We start from the raw sequence: 22,128 nt of genomic DNA on the forward strand, positions 1-22,128 counted from the left end.
GACTGATATAGAGCAATCAGGATCACTTGGTAAACTGGGTGCAAGCAAACAATATATGTTTTAATAGGGCTAAAGATAGATGTAGGAACATAGAGTGTAGGCCGTACTTACAGGATGGGGGACTCTATCCTGGGAATCAGTGACTGAAAACAATTTGGGGGTTGTGGTGGATAATCAGCTGAACATGATCTGCCAGTGCAATGTTGTGGCCAAAAGAGCTAATACAATCCTTGGATGTGTAAACAAGAACATCTCAAGTAGGAATAGAGAATTTATTTTACCTTGTTATTGGACAATGGTGCGACCGCTGCTGAAGTACTGTGTCTAGTTCTGATGGTCACAATTCAGGAAGGATGCTGATAATTTGGAGAGGGTTCAGAGAAGAGCCACAAGAATGATTAAAGGATTAGAAAATCTGCTTTACAGCGATAGACTCAAAGAGCTCAATATAGTTATCTGAACAAAGAGAAGGTTAATGGCTGACTTGATCACAATCTGTAAGTATCTACATGGGGAAGAAATATTTAATAAGGGTTCTTCAATCTATCAGATAAAGATATTACACGATCCAACAGCTGGTAATTGAAACTAGACAAATTCAGACGGGAAATAAGGTGTAACATTTTGACAGTGAGGGTAATTAACCATTGGAACAGTTTATCAGGGAGTCGCGATGGATTTTCCATCACTGACAATTTTTAAATCAAGATTGGATGTTTTTCTGAAAGCTCTGCTCTAGGAATTATACTGGAGAAGTTCTATGGCCTGTGGTATACAGGAGGTCAGACTAGATGATCACAACTGTCCCTTCTGGCCTTGGAATCTATGAATCTAAAGGAAAGTGATACCTCAGCAGGACACCAGCCACTACACCCTAATATGAGACGTGGCTAATCTGGGTTCGAAGTAGCAGGAGTGTTGTCAAAATTCAGGAAAATCACTGGTTAATCTGTGCTTGTGGAGAAACAGTCAAATTGTATTCATTTAATTGATGCCGAGTGTGTGACATTCACACACATGATATTCATCTACCAAAGTGACTGTGGCAGCCTTTGGAAACCTTTAGATCAGTGTTTCTCAATTAAATTTGGCCACGGAACCCTTTTTAACTTCTGCGGGGCCATGCGATACTCTCCACTGAAAAATCCGGGATATCTTCCCCTTTTCGGTGGCGCGGTATCGGCTGGGTTCAGCAGCGCGCGCTGTCAGGAGTTGAGCGGCGCATGATTTCAGCAGCTTTCGGTGGCGCGATTTCAGCAGCTTTCGGTGGCGCGGTTTCAATTTTTCGCAGAACCCTGAAATTCATCTCGTGGAACAAACCCCAATTGAGAAACACTGCTTTAGATAAAAGCAACGAATAACAGACTGTGCCCTAGTTATAGTTTCAAATGACTCCTAGCTTTTTAGTTGCAATCTGTACACAGCAATGTGGCATGGCGGTTGTTTTTGTTGATGCAACCTTTCTGGGTTTTACTCTGCGTGGAAGAAGTAATGGAAAACTTATCAGAAAGATAAGCAAGATAAGTGTAATAGAGGTTTAGCCCAGCATGACTGTTCAGTGGGTGACGCCATTAGAATCATGGGTAATGCCATTAATTAATTTTGATTTATTTAAAATGCACGCAGAGTCTTAGATGGACTCGTGCAAATATTAACAGCCATAGGATGGACGCACTGGATCAATGTCCCAAAGCCGCCTCAGTGCAACTCCCCACCCCCGTGTATGACAGTTGCAAAGGTCTTTATTGTCACCCACCCGATCCCGTTTTGCAGCAAACCGAGCTATGGGTTTGAGAGCCAGTGGCATGCTGAGGCAGCCCAGAGCGCTGCACCTCCTACGTGCAGGCACAATGCCTACAGTGACCCGGTTGGGAGCATGCTTGGAAGTTGCATATGCTACCACGCTAGAGAAGGTGCAGCAGTGCTGTTATCCCCATCGTACAGAAGGGAAACGGGGGCACAGAGAGACTTGCCCAAGGTTGCACAGGAAGTCTATGGAAGAACAGGGAATTGACCCTGGGTTTTTCAAATTCCAGGAGCCATCCTTCCCCTCGCTTAGGGTACAGTGTGTCCTGCTCTAACTGCTACGCAGCACTGCCTCCGCAGCAATGCAGAATACTTTTCTTCCTCAGAAGGCGGTAAGCTACTACAGTCTCAGTCCAGGCTTCTTTCTGAGACTGCCATTTGCAATGTGTGTCTTTAACAAGGGCTAAGGCCACATTATTCCTTTTTAATGATCAGTGCTTAAAGTTCCCAAGAAGAAAAGGTGCTTTATATTACGCTGCTGGGGACAAATGCAATTGCTCTTCGAACTAGACAATGGAATTTAAAAATTCCCCCCCCCAAGCGCAGACCGCAGGAAGAGCTGCAGCAGATTGTTACACTTCAGTGGAAGAATGCTGCAGTGGTTGCCTCACAGATATGGCAGGAGACCCCTGTGGAAGGAATCCCTTTGGTTTGTCTTCTATGCTATTCACTCCTGATTAAACGAGATTAATTATGCTGTTGAATCTCCTGGTTCGACAGCCAAAATAAATACAAAAATCAAGACAGGCGACAATTTAGAGGCTTAACTGCAATTTGAATTTGTGCCATGCGCTGCAAGATAGAGAAGAGGGAAAAAAAGAGTTCTTTTCTCGGAGTGTGATATCTAGCAGAACACACACGATCAGGGAACATTTTCCTTGCACTGTTTAAAAAGCTTTTCTTGCGCTTTGGAAGGTTTTCTTTGGCTTGGACTCTGCAAGGTGCATAAGCCAGTTCCAATGTGCCAGATGCGCATGGAATAGGAAATGCACTGGCCGGTCTCCAGGCAAAGTGGGACCTGCCGTACAGTAGCAGCTCTCCAGGAAAATCTCTTGCTGCCAAGAACTAAAAGTGATGTCAGTCCTGGAAGTGTGTCAGATTAGCAAACTTTTGTACTTTGCTATTTGTGAAGCATTAATCTGCCTGTGCTGTAATGCGGGGGCTCTCAACCTTTCCAGACGACTGTACCCCTTTCAGGAGTCTGATTTGTCTTGCGTACACCCAAGTTTCACTTCACTTAAACTACTTGCTTACAAAATCAGACATAAAAATACAAAAGTGTCACAGCACACTGTTACTGAAAAATTGCTTACTTTCTCATTTTTACCATGCAATTATAAAATACATTAATTGGAATATAAATATGGCACTTACATTTCAGTGTATAGCATGTCGATCAGTATAAGCAAGTCATTGTCTGTATGACATTTTTGTCTGTACTGATTTAGCTAGTGCTTTTTTGTGTAGCCTGTTGTAAAACTAGGCAAATATCTAGAGGAGTTGATGTACCCCTGGGAAGACGTGTACCCCAGAGGTGCATGTACCCCTGACTGAGAACCACTGCTGTATTGGGTCTTTTCTTTCTACATCCTTAACATTTTTTTTAACTAAACGTATTCAAAGATTTTCACATAAATACTTTGGAAGCTTTCAGCTGATGATAATTTTATTTCATTGGGGCAAATCCTGTCCCAAAGTTGGTACTCAGTCTTTATTCAAGCTTACTAAAAGAGGTACTGGAGTACCTTACAGTAACGGCCCAGAATGTGACGGTGGACAGGAGGGATAGAGCAGTCTTGGAGCTGGGACTGCAGAAGGCTATAGTGTTTATTGTAAGAGCCGGCAGAACTTGACTCACGTCCATGCAAGTGGGGACTTTGGCCCATTTTTAAGAGTAATTGACTTTATTAACCTGACGTGAGCATTTCAATTTCAATTCTTTGTGTAACAGCATCACCGACCATTGTCATTGGGGCTTGAACCCAGAATCATAACGCAGACCTCTGCCATGTAAGCACAAGGAGTATATTCCATTAGCAGGTGGCAGTAGTAGGCTGCTACCTTCTGTGTGGACCAGCCACTAGATGGGAGACCGGACGCACACTGTGCAAGCGTGTTGCGTGCATGTAAGTCCTAGCCGCCTTTTCACCACCTATGACTCACTTCTCAACGTTTTATTCCACTGCCACGCACATGCAAAAAAACATGGCAAAGTAAGAAAAATATCAGCCCTGACCCAGACTGGTACTGCAGAGTCCTCTACCCCCTGGTAGCTCAGGGATCACAGATCTCTGCCTGAGGGGACCCACAGGGCCTGCCTACCTGTCCTTGCCCTGGTGCAGCCTTCTGCTGCTGCTCAGGGAAGGGTTTGCCTCTCCTGGCCCTTCTCTTCTTACAGAGCTGGGGCCTCACTTATGTCTTCCAGCGGGGAATCAGAACCAAACATTAGCCGTTGTTCAGCTGGATCAGCTGATTCCCAATACCTGCCTGTAGGCCTTCTCCTGAGGCCAGGGCTTGCTGCTCGCTGGCTCTGCAGGTCCTGAAGGGGCAGACTGCTCTGCTGCCATTCATTCCCTTCTCCCTGCACACCTCCTCTCTTCATAATCTCATCCACAACCACAAATTCAGCCACCATCTCTGTGCTGATGACTCACAAGTCTGCCTCTCTGCTCCAGACTGGCTTCCTTCAATCCAAACTAACATCTTGGTCTGTCTCTGATGTCTCCATGTGGATGTCTAACCGTCAGATCGAGCTCCACGTGGCTAAAACAGAGCTCTGACTCTCCCCCTCAGCCCAGACCCTCCCGGCTACCTCCTTTCTCAACCGCTGATGATTATTTTTGTAGCCCATTGTCACCCCTCTCTTGGAACCCCCCTATTGGCCCCTCCTTCTCTATCGCATCAAACATAAGCTGCTTGTTTTCACTTTCAAGGCCCTTCATGACTTATCTCCACCCTATCTACCGTCTCGCCTTCACTATCGAAATGTCAACTCCTGCCCCTGAGTGGGCCCGGGATGCCAGTTTCCGTCGCCATTTTCCAACAAGCATCTTTGTGCTTTTTCCCCTGTGGCCCCTCGCACTTGGGGGAAGTTCCCTGTACACATCTGCAGACTTAAGTCTTTATCCTCCTTCAAATCCCTCCTTAAAACTCTCCTTTTCCGTGATGCCTACAAAAAACTTGACAACAGTTAGGACGCCGGTGGGCTGAGACCCACCATGCTGACTAATACTGTCTCACTGGGAGCTCCCCCATCTGTCTGCCTGTTGTTTCTTGTCTTGTGCTTAGACTGAAAGTTCTTTGGGACTGGGACCATCTGTTTGCGCAGTGCCTAGCACAATGTGATCCTGTTCCATGACTGGAGCGCCTAGGCATTACAATAACACAAGTACGTCGTCGTCGTCGTCATCTAGCTGTTGTTGGAAATGTTTGTTAAAAGCACAGCCCTTCGAACAAAGCCATTGGTCTCCTGTTGAACAGTAACCTTTTGTTTGCCCAGGCTGTGTTACAGAGATCAAGGACATATTTACTTCTGAGATCTGAAACGTTACCAGAGTGTGTATGTCCCTGGGTAGGTCTTTCCTCCTCTTTATTGAGAAAGGCAAATTTCCAGGGGGCGGGGAGAGACCACAACACATGATGAGACAAATGCTGTCGCCAGATGCAAAGTGCGTGCTCCCAGCAGATGCATGGCCAACTGTTACCCTGTATCCTGCATGTGAAAGGAGCACTCTTACAGCCCCACTTCTGACCCATCAATTGCCTGTCAGAAATCTGTCCAATTTTGCTGGATTGCTAGCTCCCTCCAGACAGAATTATTTATAGTTTTGTAATCCATGAAAGCAGGGGAATCCGTTTTACCCCTATTCAAACTTAAGCCTGGAGCTTTTCAGTTCCACTTGAGTGTGTGTGTGTTTAGTGGTTGTCTCGGCTGTATGTCATCGCGTGCACATCTAAAAAATAAGAAAGGTGTAAAAGTATCCAGCTGCTGAGAGTCAGTGATCCATGCTCTTTCTTACTTTCCTATTATTTATGTGTATTCTGTAGTGCCTGGATCAGGGCCCATTGTGCCCGGTTGTGTACTAACATGTACAGAAGAGCACACTCTCTGTCCCATTCATCAGAAAGAACCTGATTTGATTCCATGTAAGTCACCGGGCGTCTTTCCATTGACTTCAGTGGGCTTTGGGGAAATTTGGATCTGGATGCAAACATTACAGCGTGGGCCCGCCTTTAATGTAGGGGAACACCAAAATATTTATGCATTATTTTAAAAGGTAACAAAATTTTTTCAACATATGGGGCAAATCCAGAGATTGTTAGTTTGTTCCTACTATGCTGTAACCCAGGGGGCAAACCTATCCATTTCATGGTCTACAATGAATTCCTGACTCACGAAGGCTACCAAACCGCTATTTAAAAGTAATAAATTTAGATTCCTACTGATCCATGCTGGAATTGAATCAGTAGCGAAGAATGCAAAGATCCATAGTCTATATTGGTAGTCACCCAAGACAATCAGTCACCCCCTTCCAGCTTTAGCTGTGTAAGCAGAATAGTATTTTCAACAAAATGCCATTTAATCTGTGTGTGGAGGAAATGAAAAAGCAGGACAGATGTTTGGGCAGTTTCCTTGGGTGATGAACAGAAGCATACAAGTCGTGTGTGCATTCTTGTGAGAAAAGCCATGTATGGAAATGGTCTGCCCCTTTCATCAAGCATTGTGTAGAGGAGGAATACAAATCTGGGCAGTGACACACAGTGACAGGTGTGAAGTGTGGCTGCCAAGTCTATGCCATGTCAGCCGTGTGATTCCTGTACATCAATAGCCAAAGAACCGAAGCAGTCACATCTGATTAGGGTCAGATTTTCGGTAATGGAGGATGAAGGTGTTGGTATGTAAAGACGGGACCACATTTGAATGTGCAGTTATAATGGGTGCACAAAAAGGGACCAGATTTGTGTGTACAAATTTCTGGCTAGCACCAAATGGGCCTTTTCTGTGCCCAGTTTTCCTGAGCAGTTGTTGTTCTTCGGAAATTTGCTCTTTCAAGTAAAAAGTGCATGAGTAGGATCAAAGATGCGTTGTAAAGTTGTGTGATGAAACCATGAGCCAGTGGCTAGGGCCACTAGCCTGTGACCTAAATTAAATTCCCTATTCTATCACTGGCTCTGTGGGCGACCTTGGGCAAATCACTTCGTCTCTCTGTGCCCCAGTTCCCCATCTGTACAACGATGGTAACAGCACTGCTCTACTTCACTTGGATAGATACATGAAAGATTCTGAGATGCTCAGGTACTCGCTAATGGGGATCATCCGAGTACCAAATACAGGCAGAAGAGAATTTCTCTACCAGCCCCTGTACCACGCTGTTAGCAGCAAGACCATATTACAGCGTCAGTAGCAATAGTCAATGTATGCAGTATGTATGGTGGCATTTTCAAAGCTGAGTTAAGGGTCAGAGTGCCCGAATCCCACTGAAATTCAATGTTGGGCACTGAATGAAGATGCTTTTCATCTGATGCATTTTTCCCCAAAGCCTTTTATGGCTGTTAACTAATTAATTCTCACTACACTCCTATGAGGGAGAAAAGTGTTATCTCCATTTTACAAATAGGGAAACTGAGGCAGAGAGTTCAAGTGACTGAGGACTATGGGGAAGTTGGTATTAGAGGCAGGTTTAGAATCTTCTGCCTTGCAATCTAGCACTTAGATTAGTGACCACATTCCTCCCCTGTCCTGCGAGGTACATCAGAGATCAGTCTTTATATAGCTTTGTGTAGGAGTAAATAAACTGTTAAGATGCTTAGGATTTCTAAGAAAGTGCAAAAGAAATAAGACCCCTGCCATAAGAAGTAGCAACATATTTCAGGATAACTGGTAGGAGCAGCAGCTCTGGACTTGCATGCCTCGGTATTTCGCTTTGAGGGCTTCACTGTACATGTTATATAAATACAAGGTTCATGTGACATTCTGCACTTAAACTGTTCTACAAGAACCACTGATCCTGGTTGAGAGCCCTTTGAAGGGTCTCAGAAAGCCCCTTCTTGTCCCGGCTGGAGCAGAATCTGTCTCCACAGATTCTTTTTCTTGCAAGTAATTCATCACTCCGGATGTGTCTCCCATCCTTAGTCTGATGGATGAATTCTCCTCTGCCTTGCATGCTTTGTTAACCAGCTTTCTGCATTGATTATGTCACTTTCCCATTGTGCTCTTTTTGGTAACCTGCTCAGTGCGTATTTTTGTCTTTGCCTGAAGTAGCCTTCATTTCACAGGGTTATTTATACCAGTGTGTGAGGCTCGGCCTCTCTCCAGTACCAAGAGCCACTCAGAATACTGGTTATAGCTCCCTGAGGCTCCTGCAGCCCTGATCCTGGCATAACTTTAGAGCTGCCTAGGGATTGCTCTAACTTACACCAGCTAGCTCTGTTTAGCATTGATAAAGTTTCAGAGCACTGCTCCCAGCCTCTGCTCTGCCCCCCATACACAAGGATGTGTGGGAACAAATGGCACAGGTGCCTGTTACGCAAGTGTACACCGGCTGAGAGCTCCCCATGCAGGATGAATTCTCAGCTGAGCCCGTACAGCCAGTGTGCAGCCACTCTATCCCACCTGAGCAGCGCAAAGGAAGGAAGAGAGTCGCAGGTGCTGTTGGTTTGTGCCATTCTGTCATGAGTTAAGATCCTGTCCCCTAGTAGCAGACTTGTGAGTGATGGGGAAGGTGTGCGGGACATTTTTTAGAGCTTGGCCTGAACTGAAGCCCAGATTCAAGCCACCAAACCTTGGGTAAGGTCAGGTCAGAGTTTATGCTTGGTCCCACCCTCTGCTATTTCCAGCTGTTTCACCCCTTGCCCAGAGTATGTGTTGGCATCACTACAGAAGCCCCAGCACGGGGGGAACTGTGGAAACCCAGCGAGAGCCCAGAGGGTGCGATGCATTTGTGTGCTGCATGTTGTAGCAGAATACGAGGCCTGCACCTATGCTGCCAGGCTGGGTGATTTCACATGGGCTCTGCAAGCCCGTGTGCAATGTGTAGCTGGCCAGCACCCGCGTGTTCTGTCAGGGTTTGGACACTGGAGGGGAGCGGTGAACAGAGCACGTGCCGTTACGATGCTTTCTCGCTCTGTGGGTGTGCATCGCTTATCCATGCTGAGGCTGCAGGTGGGGAGGCCAGATGTCCCCTTTGTCTTCTGAGCTGCTGGGCTAATGCAGGTGGGCCCAACCTGGAGATCCGAATGCAGCCCATCAGAGCATTCCGTAAGGCCCGCGGCCTCCTTCAACACCATCTACTAACGGCCGATTCATTAGCGTTTTGTTGTCATGTTTACATCATTTTAGTTTACACAAGGAAGCATCAAAAAAATACTGTACATGGAAACAACCTTTCTAAATACGTCCGAAACAAGCTGAACTTAAAATATGAATCAATACAGGAGGTGACTTTAAATCTGATTGAAATACATCAAATCTGTCTGTGCCACACACGGCTGTGCTTAGGTTTATGTGGCCGTCCTGTGTAATAAGCCTGGGCACCACTGGCACAGAGGACGTAAAACAGGGTGTCTCTGACCAAGTTCTAAAACAGACCCAGTCAATTCTCCCCGTTGTGTATGAAATGAGAGCATTACTTAACCAGCAGAACACACAGCTGTGAGTGCAGGGCAAGAGCCAATGTTCTGCTGCTACCCTGACGCGCTAGCCAAGGTTGGACTGGGCAAGGGACACCGGGGATCTTGGATGTTACTGGAGGGGGATAGGGGGTCTTTCCTTTCCTTTCAGGAGTGATAATCTAAGCACGAAGGGGAATTAGGTGCCTCCCCATGGAGCTCAATAGGAGATGGGGTCTAGCGCCCATTTGCACCTTTGAAAATCACACCCAGAGTGGCTACAATACCTCTATTTGCAGGGGAAGCAATAGATGGAAGGAGATGTTTTGCTTGCTCAGCACCGCAGGAAATATCTTGTTAATGCCAAATACGTTCGGGAGCTTGTTCAAGGGCCACTTGTTCTTGTGAAATTCTGACCTCCGGTGCTGCGAGCTTAGGTCACTGAGACCTCTGGTGATTTGCTGATCCTGGCCCTCAGACTGGCACGTGCTTATGGGCAGGTTTGAACTTATCTCCCCACTTCCTCAGGTGCCCAGTGCTGAGACGTGCACCTGCATTTGCTGGTAATGGTGATTAAAGGGTGGGAAACGCAGACTTTTCATCATTTTGAGAGGGTTTTTACTGTTCTCCTTCCAGTGTCCACATGCCCCTTCTCCTTCGCATCCCACGCACGACTGAGAGGTGGGTGCAGGATTACACACACTTCTGTACGGACTGGGAAAGTGCTGAATGCGTAACATCAAGCGGATCCTTTAACGTAAAAACTAGTCCTTATGTCGAGGGAGTGGATGACTCAGCAGATTGATAATGGCAGTCTGGAGAGGCTGGCTCCTCGGCTGTTGTTTTGACAATTAAAATATCACAGTGTCAAACCACTTGAGCTTGTTGAAGGGGAGGGAAAAGCAAATCCATTCTGTGAAAAAACGTGGGAGAAATGAAAATTTGTTGCTTTGTTCAAAGTGTTCTGGGAAATTTTTCATTTTCCAATGAAAATTTTCTAAATGATATTTTTCAAATGTGTTTTCAGAATCGTTGAAAAATGTCTTTTCTCCATTTTGGTGGTGGGGGTGGTGTGGTTGTGGGTGTGGGTGGGGGGGCGGGGTAAACCCTTCCTCTCAAAAGGAGAAAGTAAAAAGAAAAAAAAAAATTTTCCCCCCCCTCCATTGAAATGAAACAAAAATGTTGAAATTTTAATTTTTAGAAACTTTTAATCAAAGCCCCAAAATTGTCAACTGACCAAAATGAACATTTGTCGCAAATATTTTCATTTTGGCCCCATAGGCGTTATTTTCTATGTTCAACCAGGTCTGCAAATAACGTATTGGCTTTGCTTTGTGACATTCACAAAAAGTGAATCAAATACTTTGAAATAACTACCTTTATTAAAAGGTGAAAACATTGTTTTGCCGTTGTTGTTTATTTATTTGCATTATTGAAGCACCCAGGACCGCATTGTGTTTAGGTACTGTGTGAATGCAAAACAAAAAGACACTCCCATTATGTGTCCTTGCCCTACCCAAAGCTCTGATTTTGTGGTCACTTACACATGTGAGTTAATTTTACTCACACAGATAGTCTGATTGAACTCAGTGGGGGCTAATCGCATGAGTAAGTTACCCATGTCTGCAGTGTTAACCACATGATGTTATTGCTGTAATCTCTGGTCTGCCTTTTCCCACCCTCTCCCTGCTGTTTTGTTGCTTTCCTATGTCACATCATGCCAGAAATTTGATTGTAAACTAGTTGGGGGCAGTGACTCTGACTTTGTATTTATTTTGTAAGTTGTCTGGCACACAGTTGGGTATTGTAAAATACTCATTTAAATCAAGAGCATGTCACCTGCGACTAGGTAGCTGTTCGGTGGTTTATGTGAACTGTATTTGGGGGTCTCAGTCTGATTCACGTAATAAATTGCCTCAAGAATTGGCTCGGACATTTTTAAATTAAAAAAAAAAAATTCCTGTTATATTTGAAATAGCACCGAGCCTGAGTCAGACTCGGGGGATAGAAAGAGCCATTAGAACTTTGTGGAAGCCTGAATCCAGATCTGGACTCGGCAAATGTAGACACATTTGCTACAAAGTTATAAACTCCAACGTTTAAAAAGTCAGCCACAAAAATACCTGCCTATCTTTAAAAAGTCAGCCACCCTAGTATCTGAGCACCTCTCACTTTTTCATGTATTTACCCTAACAATACCTGTGGGAAGTTGGGAATTGTCATCTAGACAGCTATTGTAATCCCCATTGTACAGAGATGGGGAACTGAGGCACAAAGAGACGTAGGTCTGGTCTACACTACAGACCTATGTTGGTATAACTACGTTGCTCAGAGGTGCGAAAAATCCACAGCCCTGAGCAACATAGTTTTATCTACCTAACCCCACCCTGTGTAGACGGTGCTGTGTTGATGGGAGAGTTTCTCCCATCACCATAGCTACTGCTTTTCGGGGAAAGGGACTAGCTACACTGGGAGAGCTCTCTGCCGTTGGCTTAGAGCCTCTTCATTAAAACGCTACAGTCAATGAAGCATTTTAAGAGTAAACTTGCCCAAGGTCTTACAAGGTGGGTGACAATCTTTCAAGCATTACAGTGCGCTTCTTCAGCTCTGGGAAAGGAAGAAGGAACTCCCAGGGTCACAGCAAAATGCAAGGTGGAACAGGTTGTTTAGCATAAGTACTTAGCACACGCTGTAAGGGACCATTCAAGGTAGAGTGTCCTGTTAACACCCCTCTTCCAGTGGGAGTTGGGGGTGGGCCGCACTTTGTAGAATTTTGGCCCAAAGAAAGTTACAAGAAAAACAATTTGTCCATGTCTGATCCATTGTCACGTATTGATTCAGATAACAAATAACTTATTCTTGTCGAGAGCCCCACATTGGATTTATATTGAGGCCCGAATCATTGCAGCTCATGTTTTCATTCGGTCTGTTTGAAAAGATGAGGAGTCATTTTTACCCGGCTCATAACTCTGATGCTATACTGAGCACGTGCAGTGCTGGCTGTGTTCAAAGGCTTTGCAGACTTCAGTTCTCCGAACACCCCCATGATGGCAGGCAGTGAGTATTACATGGGAGGTGGTGTTTTATGGTAATAAAATACATGTGCCCAGAGGGAGAGCAGTACTATGAAAACACCAGGTGTGATGGTTTGTTTGATTCAAGTCAAAAGGTAAACTGAGGCACAAGCAGGGTTCTGCTCCCGGTCTGAAGAACTAAAGAGGTCATGGGGGGAAATTTATATTGCAGGTGGGATGAAAATTAGTTTCTTTATCATCAGAACCTTTTAACCTGCTGTTAATTTTCTTCTTGGTACAAAAGGCCATTGTTTGGATGAAGGTGGGGAAGGAGCCATTATAATCTGTAGGAAAGTGCATAGAGGAGAACACGTATGTCTGTCACTCTGAGTTGAGATCAGTGGGCCTCTGTGAGCAGCACAGATGCTTATCCCTGAGCTAGCTGCAAGCTGACAAGTTTCCTGCATGGCAGGGGGTCACTAAATTAACTGTGCACTTGGGCAGTGCAAATTCCTTCTTTTCAGTTGCACCTGGAACTTCCATTGGCTACCCGAAACAATTCCATTCCTCTGCATGTGTAATTTTGCGTGTCATTGCCCCTAATTGCATGCCTAAAGTGCGCTAAAATGCAGCCCTTTTATCAGCAGTAGGTAGTAGAAGGTTTAATAGGGTGTTTGAGTTCCTATAAAATTAATCTGTAGCTTTCCACGATAGGGGATGGGCAGGGAGCCATGTGGTTCATATCCAGTGTTGATAAACTCATTATAGAGGCAGGAAACATTTTCGATTGGAGCAGTGACAAAATAATTTGGAGTGGAGCCATAAAAAGAGTGGATGTGATGCTTCTAACACAGTGGAGATTGAAATTACTGGTGTGTGGAAGCAGCACTGCCAGCTAACATTGACTGAGTGTCTCTGGAGAACTGTAATAGCAAATGCATTTTATTAATGACAATATTCTTTTAGGAAACGCTGAGGCATTGTTGCTGGAGGTGGAACTCACTTACAAGTGGGATTGTGTGTGTTGGTTTGGAAACCTTCCAGATCAAGATCCGTTCAGTTTAACTTTCTCACTGCTGGTGGCTGACTGAATACCTCTTTGCAGCAGGCAGACTGCCATCAGCCTGGTAAAACTTGATGCACTCGTCAGGTGTCCATTAGTTTGCAGCTGTAACATCCTTTCTTTTTACTGGGAGTGGAGATGCAGCATTTGCTATAGAGCTTTAGGAGGTGCTTGCATGTCTCCTCATGGGGTTAGAGTGCAGAGACAACGGGGCGGATATTTTGGCCATTCTTCTGTTGCTTGTTCTTTTTTTGACTCTTGGTTTGCAGCTATCGGTCGCCTGCGTTAATGGGTTTTCCCTGTTTTTATTTTTTTCCTCCCTCTTGGCCCTTGCTGGGTTTCTCTCGATTCGTGGCTAATCAGCCTTTGTTCACGATCTTGTTCCTGTTAGATCTCTCTGGGTGAATTTTCTGTAACCCAGATTAGGCTGTCAGCTGAAGGCTCCACTGTTCCTGTCCAGGTCTCTAGGCCTGATTCTGCTCCCATCCGTGTTAGTGCGGGTTTGGCTGTTTTGTAGTGCTTTGCTCTTTACCAGTCAGCCCACTGCGATGGAGTTCTGAATACAAACACATAAAATACCCGTCCTGTTAGAAACAGTGACAAGCCTGAATCAGATCCTTGGGTCTGAGCCCTCTGTCTGCACTTTGTGCCAGTTCACATTTGGATCCAAATTTGGATCTGTTCTTAACCTCTACCGTGGGCTCTGTGCATCCTTGAATCTAGGACTTGGCTTAAGGATACCTGAAAATGGCACCTCTCTCCATGTATGTCCAGCATGGGTGGCTGGTATCATAAGCAGGGGAAGGCTTAGCCTTCCTAAATGGACAGGTGCCCACCCATGCTCTTCTCCGGAGCCCTGCACCCTCCTGCTGCATCCCACTCCCAGGTGGGTGCTGCAGCATGCAGCAGCTCTTCCCGCCCTTAATGACCCCGTCCTGCTTCAGGGGAGGCTGGCTGGGGCCATATGCGGCCAGGACTCGGGGCGGCAGAGGCCACCCGTGGCTGGGGCCACCCTGCCCAGCTGGAACTTGGGGAGGCTGGGGCTATGTGGCACTGGGGCTGACTGGCTGGAACTCAGGGCCACCTGGCCGGGACTTGGAGTGGCTGGGGTTGCCCAGCTGGAACACAGGCCGGCCAGCACTCTGGGGTGGTCAGGGCCGCCCGGTGCTGGGGTCACATGTGGCTGGGACTTGAGGCCGGAACTCAGGGCCACCCAACCGGGACTCAGGGTGGCTGAGGCCATGTCCAGCCGGCGCTCCGGGGTGGCCAGGGCCACCCAATGCCGGGCCCACGTGCAGTCAGGATTACGCTATAAAATGACACTATAAAATTAAAAGTTCCAGAGGGGTAGCTGGGTTAGTCTGTATACAGCAAAAACAACGAGAGTTCTGTAGCCCCTTAAAGACTAACACATTTCTGTGGCATACGCTTTCGTGGGCGGCAACCCACTGAATCTGACGAAGTGGGTTGCAGCCCACAAAAGCCTATGCCACAGAAATTTGTTAGTCTTTAAGGGGCTTCAGGACTCTCGTTTTTTTTTTTTGCTATAAAATTAAAGGGTCTAAGAATTCCTGCAGGTTTTTAGCCATCATATAGCATGCTATTGCAGGGATATAGTTTTATAGGAAAGCTCTTATTTTCTTTAATTTGATAGGACTTTTCCTGTGTGTTTACACATCCTATGTGAAGAACAGTCATTGAGTTTGGTAGGAAGCAGATTGCTACACACGTTGAGCCGAGTTCTGCCCCTGGGGGTAAACTGGCTTCAGTGACACAAGCGCCTGCTGATGCTAAGAGCATAACTGCCAAGTTTTGTGCAGCTCCACGTGTGACACTTCTTGCACACGTCTTGGCGAATTTACACACTTGCTGATAATTTGCCCATAGCCATAAACTTTAGTTGATGCTCAACACACCCTGCCCCTAGCAGGGGCGAGAGATTGGAGAGGGAGCTGCAAGGAACTTGACAACTGCGATAGGTGAGCGGGTGTCCGGCGGCATAGGGAGGATGCTGGAAGAAGGGGAGTGGGTGCCGGGGTGACCGGGATAAGTGTGTGCTGCGTCTGGGTGGGAGGCAGATAGGAGAGCCAGAGGCTGTGCTGGCTCCCCATTGTCTCATGTGCTTGATGCTGCTCTTACTGCTACCTCTGCCGCCTCCTGCCTGCTCCTTCCCAATCCCCACTTGGATCCAGCAGAGGTGCAGCAACGCAGGAGGCAGAGAGGCTATCTGCAGAGCTGGCACCCTAGCCCGGAGAGATGCTAGAGGCCATTCCTTTAGCTCAGCTTAATGGGTGACATCTCAGCTGTGCGGGAGAGGTGCGTGATGGGGGCTGCCACTTGTGAGTGACCGCAAGACGCCGGGCACCCAGCAGGACTGAAGTTTTGCCTGTTATGTCCGACCACGTTAATTGAGAAGTCCAGTGGCATCCGTTTGTATAAAGCAGGAGACAACCCGAATGTCTTTTCCTTTCAGGGAAGCTGTTGCAGGGGGATTCTGTGGAGCTGAACTGCAGCGCTGCCTCTGCAAAAGTGACATTAGAGCCGAGCCAAGCTGTGGTGTTGGATTGTAACCTGGCCCCCGTCGAGCAGCTGCTCAATACCACCTGGAAGAAGAATGGGTTCCCATTAGTGGAGCAGGAGCACCTTCGCGTGCTTCCCAATGGATCACTCTTCGTATCGTCCCTGGTGGCTGCTAAAGACAGTAAATACCCTGAAAGGCCTGGCGCAGAGGGCAATTACTCCTGCATCTCACAGAGCTCCTTAGGCGTGGTGGCCAGTCAAACAGCTGCAGTTCGAATTTCAAGTAAGTATTTGTCTGGTATTGATACAGACTCTGTGGCCTGGCTGAAGAGCTGAGAATGAATTGTCTCGGCAAACGTGGCTCCTTTAAATAGCAGCGGGCCTCAGGGTTGTCTGTAATATAAGTTACCACGTCGTCTTCCTTTTCTCCCCTCCCAGTTACATTTTAATTTCCCCTGGAACCCTTCCAGATTCCCTCCTGACAAGTTCCTCCTATTCTCAGAAAGCCAGCCTTTTCCTTTGGGACGTTATCTTGTCATTGTTTCAGGACACACGGTCTGTATACAGCCTCCACTGTAGTTCTGCACTTGTAAAGAAAGGTTTAATAGGGACGATGAGGCCAGATCCTCAGCCGGCCTAAATCTGTGGGAGTAAATGGAGCTACACCTGCTTACAGCATGGAGGATCTGCTACCTTCTAGCATTTCTTCAATGACAAAAAGCAGTTTCATCCTGTGCTAACCTTATGTCCTTCCTCTTTTATTCAGTTTCTTAATTGCTTGTTTATGCCCACTGTTATTTCAGAATCTGTGTTATTGGGCTTTGTTAAGGTGAATTATACTGGGACGTGTGCGTGCGTGTGTATATATATAATTATACTGGCACATCCTGAGATGCACTTTGATTAGCTGTTGGTATTAATTAGTGTTACCCAAGCGTTAGCATGAAGAGTAGCTAGGAGTGTGATTTACATGGGACCTGAGTAATGAGATCAGAGGTCAAAATATTTTCTTTGCGTGTCACCATTCACCTAATTCCTTTGGGAGCCGGTGGATAATTAGCACTGCTTTATGCTCATCAGACATGGGGGAGTGAGAGGAGCTGTTGTCTTTGAAATGTCCGTCCTTGCCCCTTTTCTTTCATATATTCGGATCACGCATTAGCACAAAGGAGGCGTGGGGGAAATGGGAAAAAAATACTCTAGAACAGTGGATGCTGAAATAGACTGTGCTGGGGAACCGGGGAAAGAAAATCAGGTTTGTGCATGTCTTTGAATAATGCAAAAGGATCAGACATTGTGACTTCTCTTCCTTACCTAAGAATTCCATGCCCTAGTTGCAAACTTTGTGCTGTGCCATTGTAGGTCCCATCCCCCCGGGCCATATATAGAGGTTGCTGAACTTGCTACAGCTTTGGTTAAAAGAGCAGGGGCCTTTTTTGCACAAACAGTAGAAAACGCAACATTTAAGTTCCAGAAGTCCTTGATTTGTTCCCTGCTTGGGTTGGTAGCCCACACAGGTGTGTCACGCTGCATATAATCAATTAAACTGTTAACGTTTTCTTATCATAGGATCTTTGTCATTTCTGGCGTAGATTTACTTTTTTTAAGTTACTGATGTGTACGTCAGTACAGTCCCCTTGGAATGTGCCACGTTGACATTTGTGGAGACTGACGCCCTCTTTGTTCATACAACAGGTCTAGCATAAGAACTGGGGTCCAAGCTTCTGCTCTCTGTGCCCGTCCAGTGGGACCACCACCCCAGGTGGGAGGATCGTTCAGGCCACATGGCTATTCAGCAGTCAGGTTGACTGTGCACGGGGTAAAGAAACACTTCCTTTTGTTTGTCTTAGATCTGCTGCCTATTATTTTCTTCAGGTGTCCCCTAGTTTCTTGTGTTATGTTGAAGGAGTAAATAACTCCTTCCTATTCTCTCTCCACACCATTCATGATTGTATAGACCTCTATCATATCACCCCTTAGTTGTCTCTTTTTCAAGCTGAACTATCCCAGTCCATTTAATTTCTCCTCCTATGGAAGCTGTTCCATCCCCCTAATCATTTTTGTTGCTCATCTCTGTACCTTTTCTAATTCTAATATATCTTTTTTGAGATGAGGTGACCAGAACTGTGCACACTGTATTCAAGGTGTGGGCGTATCATGGATTTATATAGTGGCATTATGGTGTTTTCTGTCTTATCTATTTCCTAACGGTTCCTGACATTCAGGATCTCGCAGAATGCTGCTGCAGCTTGAGCAGAAGTTTTTATAGAATTATCCACGATGACTCCAAAATCTCTTTCTTAAGTGCTAACAGCTAATTTAGACCCCAATCTTTTTGAATGTATAGTTGGGATTATTCTTTCTAATGTGCATTACTTTGCACTTATTAACAATTAATTTCATCTACCGTTTTGTTGCCAGTCACCCAGTTTTGTGAGATCCATTTGTAATTCCTCACAGCCATCTTTGGACTTAACTATATTGAGTAATTTTGTATCATCTGCAAATTTTGCTACCTTACTCTTTACCCTATTTTCCAGATCATTTGTGAATATGTTGAACAGCAAAGGTCCCAGTACAGATCCTTTGATGACCCTGCTATTTACCTCTCTCTCTCCATTGTGAAAACTGGTCATTTATCCTACCCTTTGTTTCCTATGTTTTGACCAGTTACCGATCCAGGAGAGAACCTTCCCTCTTACCCCATGACTTCTCAGTTTGCTTAAGAGCCTTTAGTGAGGGACCTTGTCAAAGGCTTTCTGAAAGTCCAAGAACACTATTGGCTGGCTCGCCCTTGTCCCCATGCTTGTTGACCCCCTTAAAGAATTCTAATAGATTGGTGAGATATGATTTCCCTTTACAAAAGCCATGTTTGCTCTTCCCCAACATATCGTGTTCACCTATATGTCTGATAATTCTGTTCTTTACTATAGTTTCAACCAATATGCCTGGCACTGAAGTTTGGCTTACCAGCCTGTAATTGCCAAGATTGCCTCTGGAGCCTTCTTTAAAAATTGGTGTCACATTAGCTATCTTCCAGTCATCTGGTACAGAGGCTGATTTAAGCAATAGGTTACATACCACAGTTAGTAGTTCTGCAATTTCTTATTTGAGTTCCTTCAGAACTCTTGGGTGGATACCATCTGGCCCGGGTGACTTATTACTATTTAATTTATCAGTTTGTTCCAAAACCTCTATTGACACCTCAGTCTGGGACAATCCATCAGATTTGTCACCGAAAAAGAATGGCTCCAGGATGAGATCTTCCCCACATCCTCTGCGGTGGAGACTGATGCAAAGAATTCACTTAGCTTCTCTGCAATGGCTTTGTCTTTCTTGAGTGCTCCTTTAATCATCAAGGAGGCCCACTGATAGTTTGACAGGCTTCCTGCTTCTTATATACTCACAATTTATTTTTTTTTTTTTGCTGTTAGTTTTCGTGTTGTTAGCTAGTTGCTCTTCTAATTCTCCTTTGGCCTGCCTAATTACACTGACTATCTGGCTTCCTTCCCATCCTAACAGCACTTTTAAGGAACCAGAAAGGCCTGAGCATCTCCATAAAAAATCCTACAGCTAAGGGAAGAACAACAGGTGAAGAGGTGCATTATGAACTGCATCAGGGCCCCAGTAGGTTCTATCTGGGCTGCATTTAAACTAGAGCCTCAATCCGCTGAGTTGTGTGTAAGTTATAATATAGGGATAAAGAACTTCAGGGCCCGTGATATAAACAGTGTGCATCTGTGATGGCTGTTGCCAGGGATTGAACATGTGACTCTACCGCTTGAGCTTAAGAGCCAGGCTCTCTACCTGGCAGATGTAACAGTCGCCGTCTCTATGGATAGGGCACAAAAGGGGCACATTGCACACTCTTTGGGTATGGGCTGAGGGGAAGGCCTGGCTGAGCCAGGCCTCCAGAGCAGCAAATGACCACTAATGGGCATGGAGTCTCCAAAACTAGAAAGAGGAGCCACAGTGAGATTGAGACTTTCAAGACAGGGCGGGAAGAACAATTCTGTGAGATCCTGGCACAGGTGGCAACTAAAAACTTTGAGTGCTAAAGATTCGGAAGCCCCATTCTAAGGGCAAGGAGCCAGGTTTTGCGCTGGGGAGCCACGTGAGAAATGGACTCTTTTTGTGCCGACTTCCCCTTTCACGCCCAGAAAGGGCGTCGGCTGCTTCCGTTCTGCTCAGACCTGGAGTCCCGGAGTCTCTCTGGGTCCCGGGATCTGCAAGCATGCTCTGGCTTGGGTTATGCATGTACCCACCACTTCCACGCTGCAGATAAGCCAAGGGAGAGTTTATACAACTATAGGATGCATGTTGGGAAAACACCTTTAAAAGCAGGGAATGGGGAGTTGCTTGTAGGCCAGCTTCAATCAAAAGCGGCTTCAGGTGCTGCAGAGCAGAAGACTCTTGCACTAAGAGTGATTTGATTGTATGAAAAAGTTAAGAAATTGAAAGGCGTGACCTATAATGTGGTATGTGGTTGGTTGGCTTTTGTTTTGTTATGTGGTTCCTTATGGAACAGTTACCTCTTCCATAGAGTGAATGAGATGTGCTTTGATAAATAACTGAGAGAAGCTAAGTGGCACTTTTGTAAAATGTACAGTAAAATCAATGCATCTGTCCTAGCTGGGCAGTTCGTTGGAATTTACAGAGTGAAAGTTTAAACGGCAAATAATTATAAGGACATTGTCAACTGGAAAATCATACTTTTCTCACAATGGTTTACCTGCTGTTGTTTACTAGTACTGTGAACTTAGAGACAATATTTGTGTCTGTTTTCTCAGTTAGTCAGTGTCACTCTTTCTCCTGAATGGATGCTACCCCCTGTCATTTGTTTTGGGTTTTCATGCATGGCAGTAAGGGATAGAAAACACAAAACATAAGAAATTCTGATTGTGAAACCACATACATTGGCTACGTGTTACACAACCTCATAGGTAACTTAAAAAGAAATCTACACCACAAATGACAGAGAACGTGTTATAAGAAAATGCTAACAGTTTAATTGATTATATGCAGCATGACACACCAGTGTGGGTTGCCAACCCAAGTGGGGATTAAACCAATGACTTCTGGATCTTAAATATTGCGTTTTCGGCAGTCCGCTCTTTCAATCAAAGCCATAGCAGGCTCAGCAAGCGCTCTCTGTGACCCAGCCAGCCACCACTAGCGGGGGACATGGCTCCACACTCAGTAAGCATTGTTTTCGGGTATAAAACTTAAAGGACCTTGTGTATCAGTGATTCTCAAATGTATTTGATTGCGCCCCACTCTTTTGTGTCTGTAGTAGTTTACGCCCCTGCCAACCATCCTCCCGGATCTTGGCCAGCAGCTGCCGCTCTCTGGCCACCCAGCTCTGACGGTGCAGTGCGCTGCCAGCAGCAGCGGAGACGTAAGGGTGGCGTACTATGGTATAGGCGAGCATGGAAGGTGTGCGTTTTCCTTGAAAAAGGGAGGCCTTCCTTAGCATAATCTCCTGCTTGAGTCAGTCTGTGCAAAAAGCAGTCAGAAAAGAGCCGGGAGGAGGGGGAGGGTTGCTGTGAATGGTCTGTTAGATGAATTACTGAGACCTGGCAGTACCAGGGACCCTGTTTGGTGCAGTTACTCCATACGGTTTGTAAAACAAGTTCTTAGGAAAACCTAAGATCATTAGTGATATTTCATTGAAATAAACAGAAAATGTAAACAAGGAAAATCCAATGGCTTCCAAAGGGGCTCAGGTACAGAGACTCATAGACTCCAAGGTCAGAAGGGACCAATATGATCATCTAGTCTGACCTCCTGCACAACGCAGGCCACAGAACCTCACCCACCTGCTCCCGTGATAGACGCCTAACCTATGGCTGAGTTACTGAAGTCCTCAAATCATGGTTTGAAGACTTCAAGGTACAGAGAATCCAGCAGCAAGTGACTGGTGCCCCATGCTACAGAGGAAGGCGAAAAACTCCCAGGGCCTCTGTCAATCTGCCCTAGGGGAAAATTCCTTCCTGACCCCAAATATGGTGATCAGCTCAACCCTGAACATGTAGGCAAGAGTCACCAGCCAGACACCTGGAAAGAATTCTCTGTAGTAACTGAGAACCCTCCCATCAAACGTCCCATCACAGGCCA

At 45.8% G+C, this 22,128-nt stretch overlaps 1 protein-coding gene across 3 annotated transcripts in view; it reads left to right on the forward strand.

Moving 5' to 3' along the window:
- IGDCC4 (immunoglobulin superfamily DCC subclass member 4) overlaps nucleotides 1-22,128 on the forward strand; it is a 174,407-nt gene that overhangs the window by 44,784 nt on the left and 107,495 nt on the right. For 2 of the 3 annotated variants that reach the window (XM_067555562.1, XM_067555563.1), the window contains exon 2: nucleotides 15,965-16,294. The exons of the other annotated variant lie outside the window; for it this stretch is intronic. In XM_067555562.1, coding sequence (XP_067411663.1) covers nucleotides 15,965-16,294 — 330 coding nt within the window. The remainder of the gene's footprint in view (nucleotides 1-15,964; nucleotides 16,295-22,128) is intronic. 3 annotated transcript variants of the gene reach the window in all.

This window comes from Emydura macquarii, unplaced genomic scaffold (genome assembly GCF_026122565.2).
Source record: "Emydura macquarii macquarii isolate MOO-44397 ecotype Brisbane River unplaced genomic scaffold, CSIRO-AGI_Emac_v2 contig_1644, whole genome shotgun sequence".
NCBI classification, from domain to species: Eukaryota; Metazoa; Chordata; order Testudines; family Chelidae; genus Emydura; species Emydura macquarii.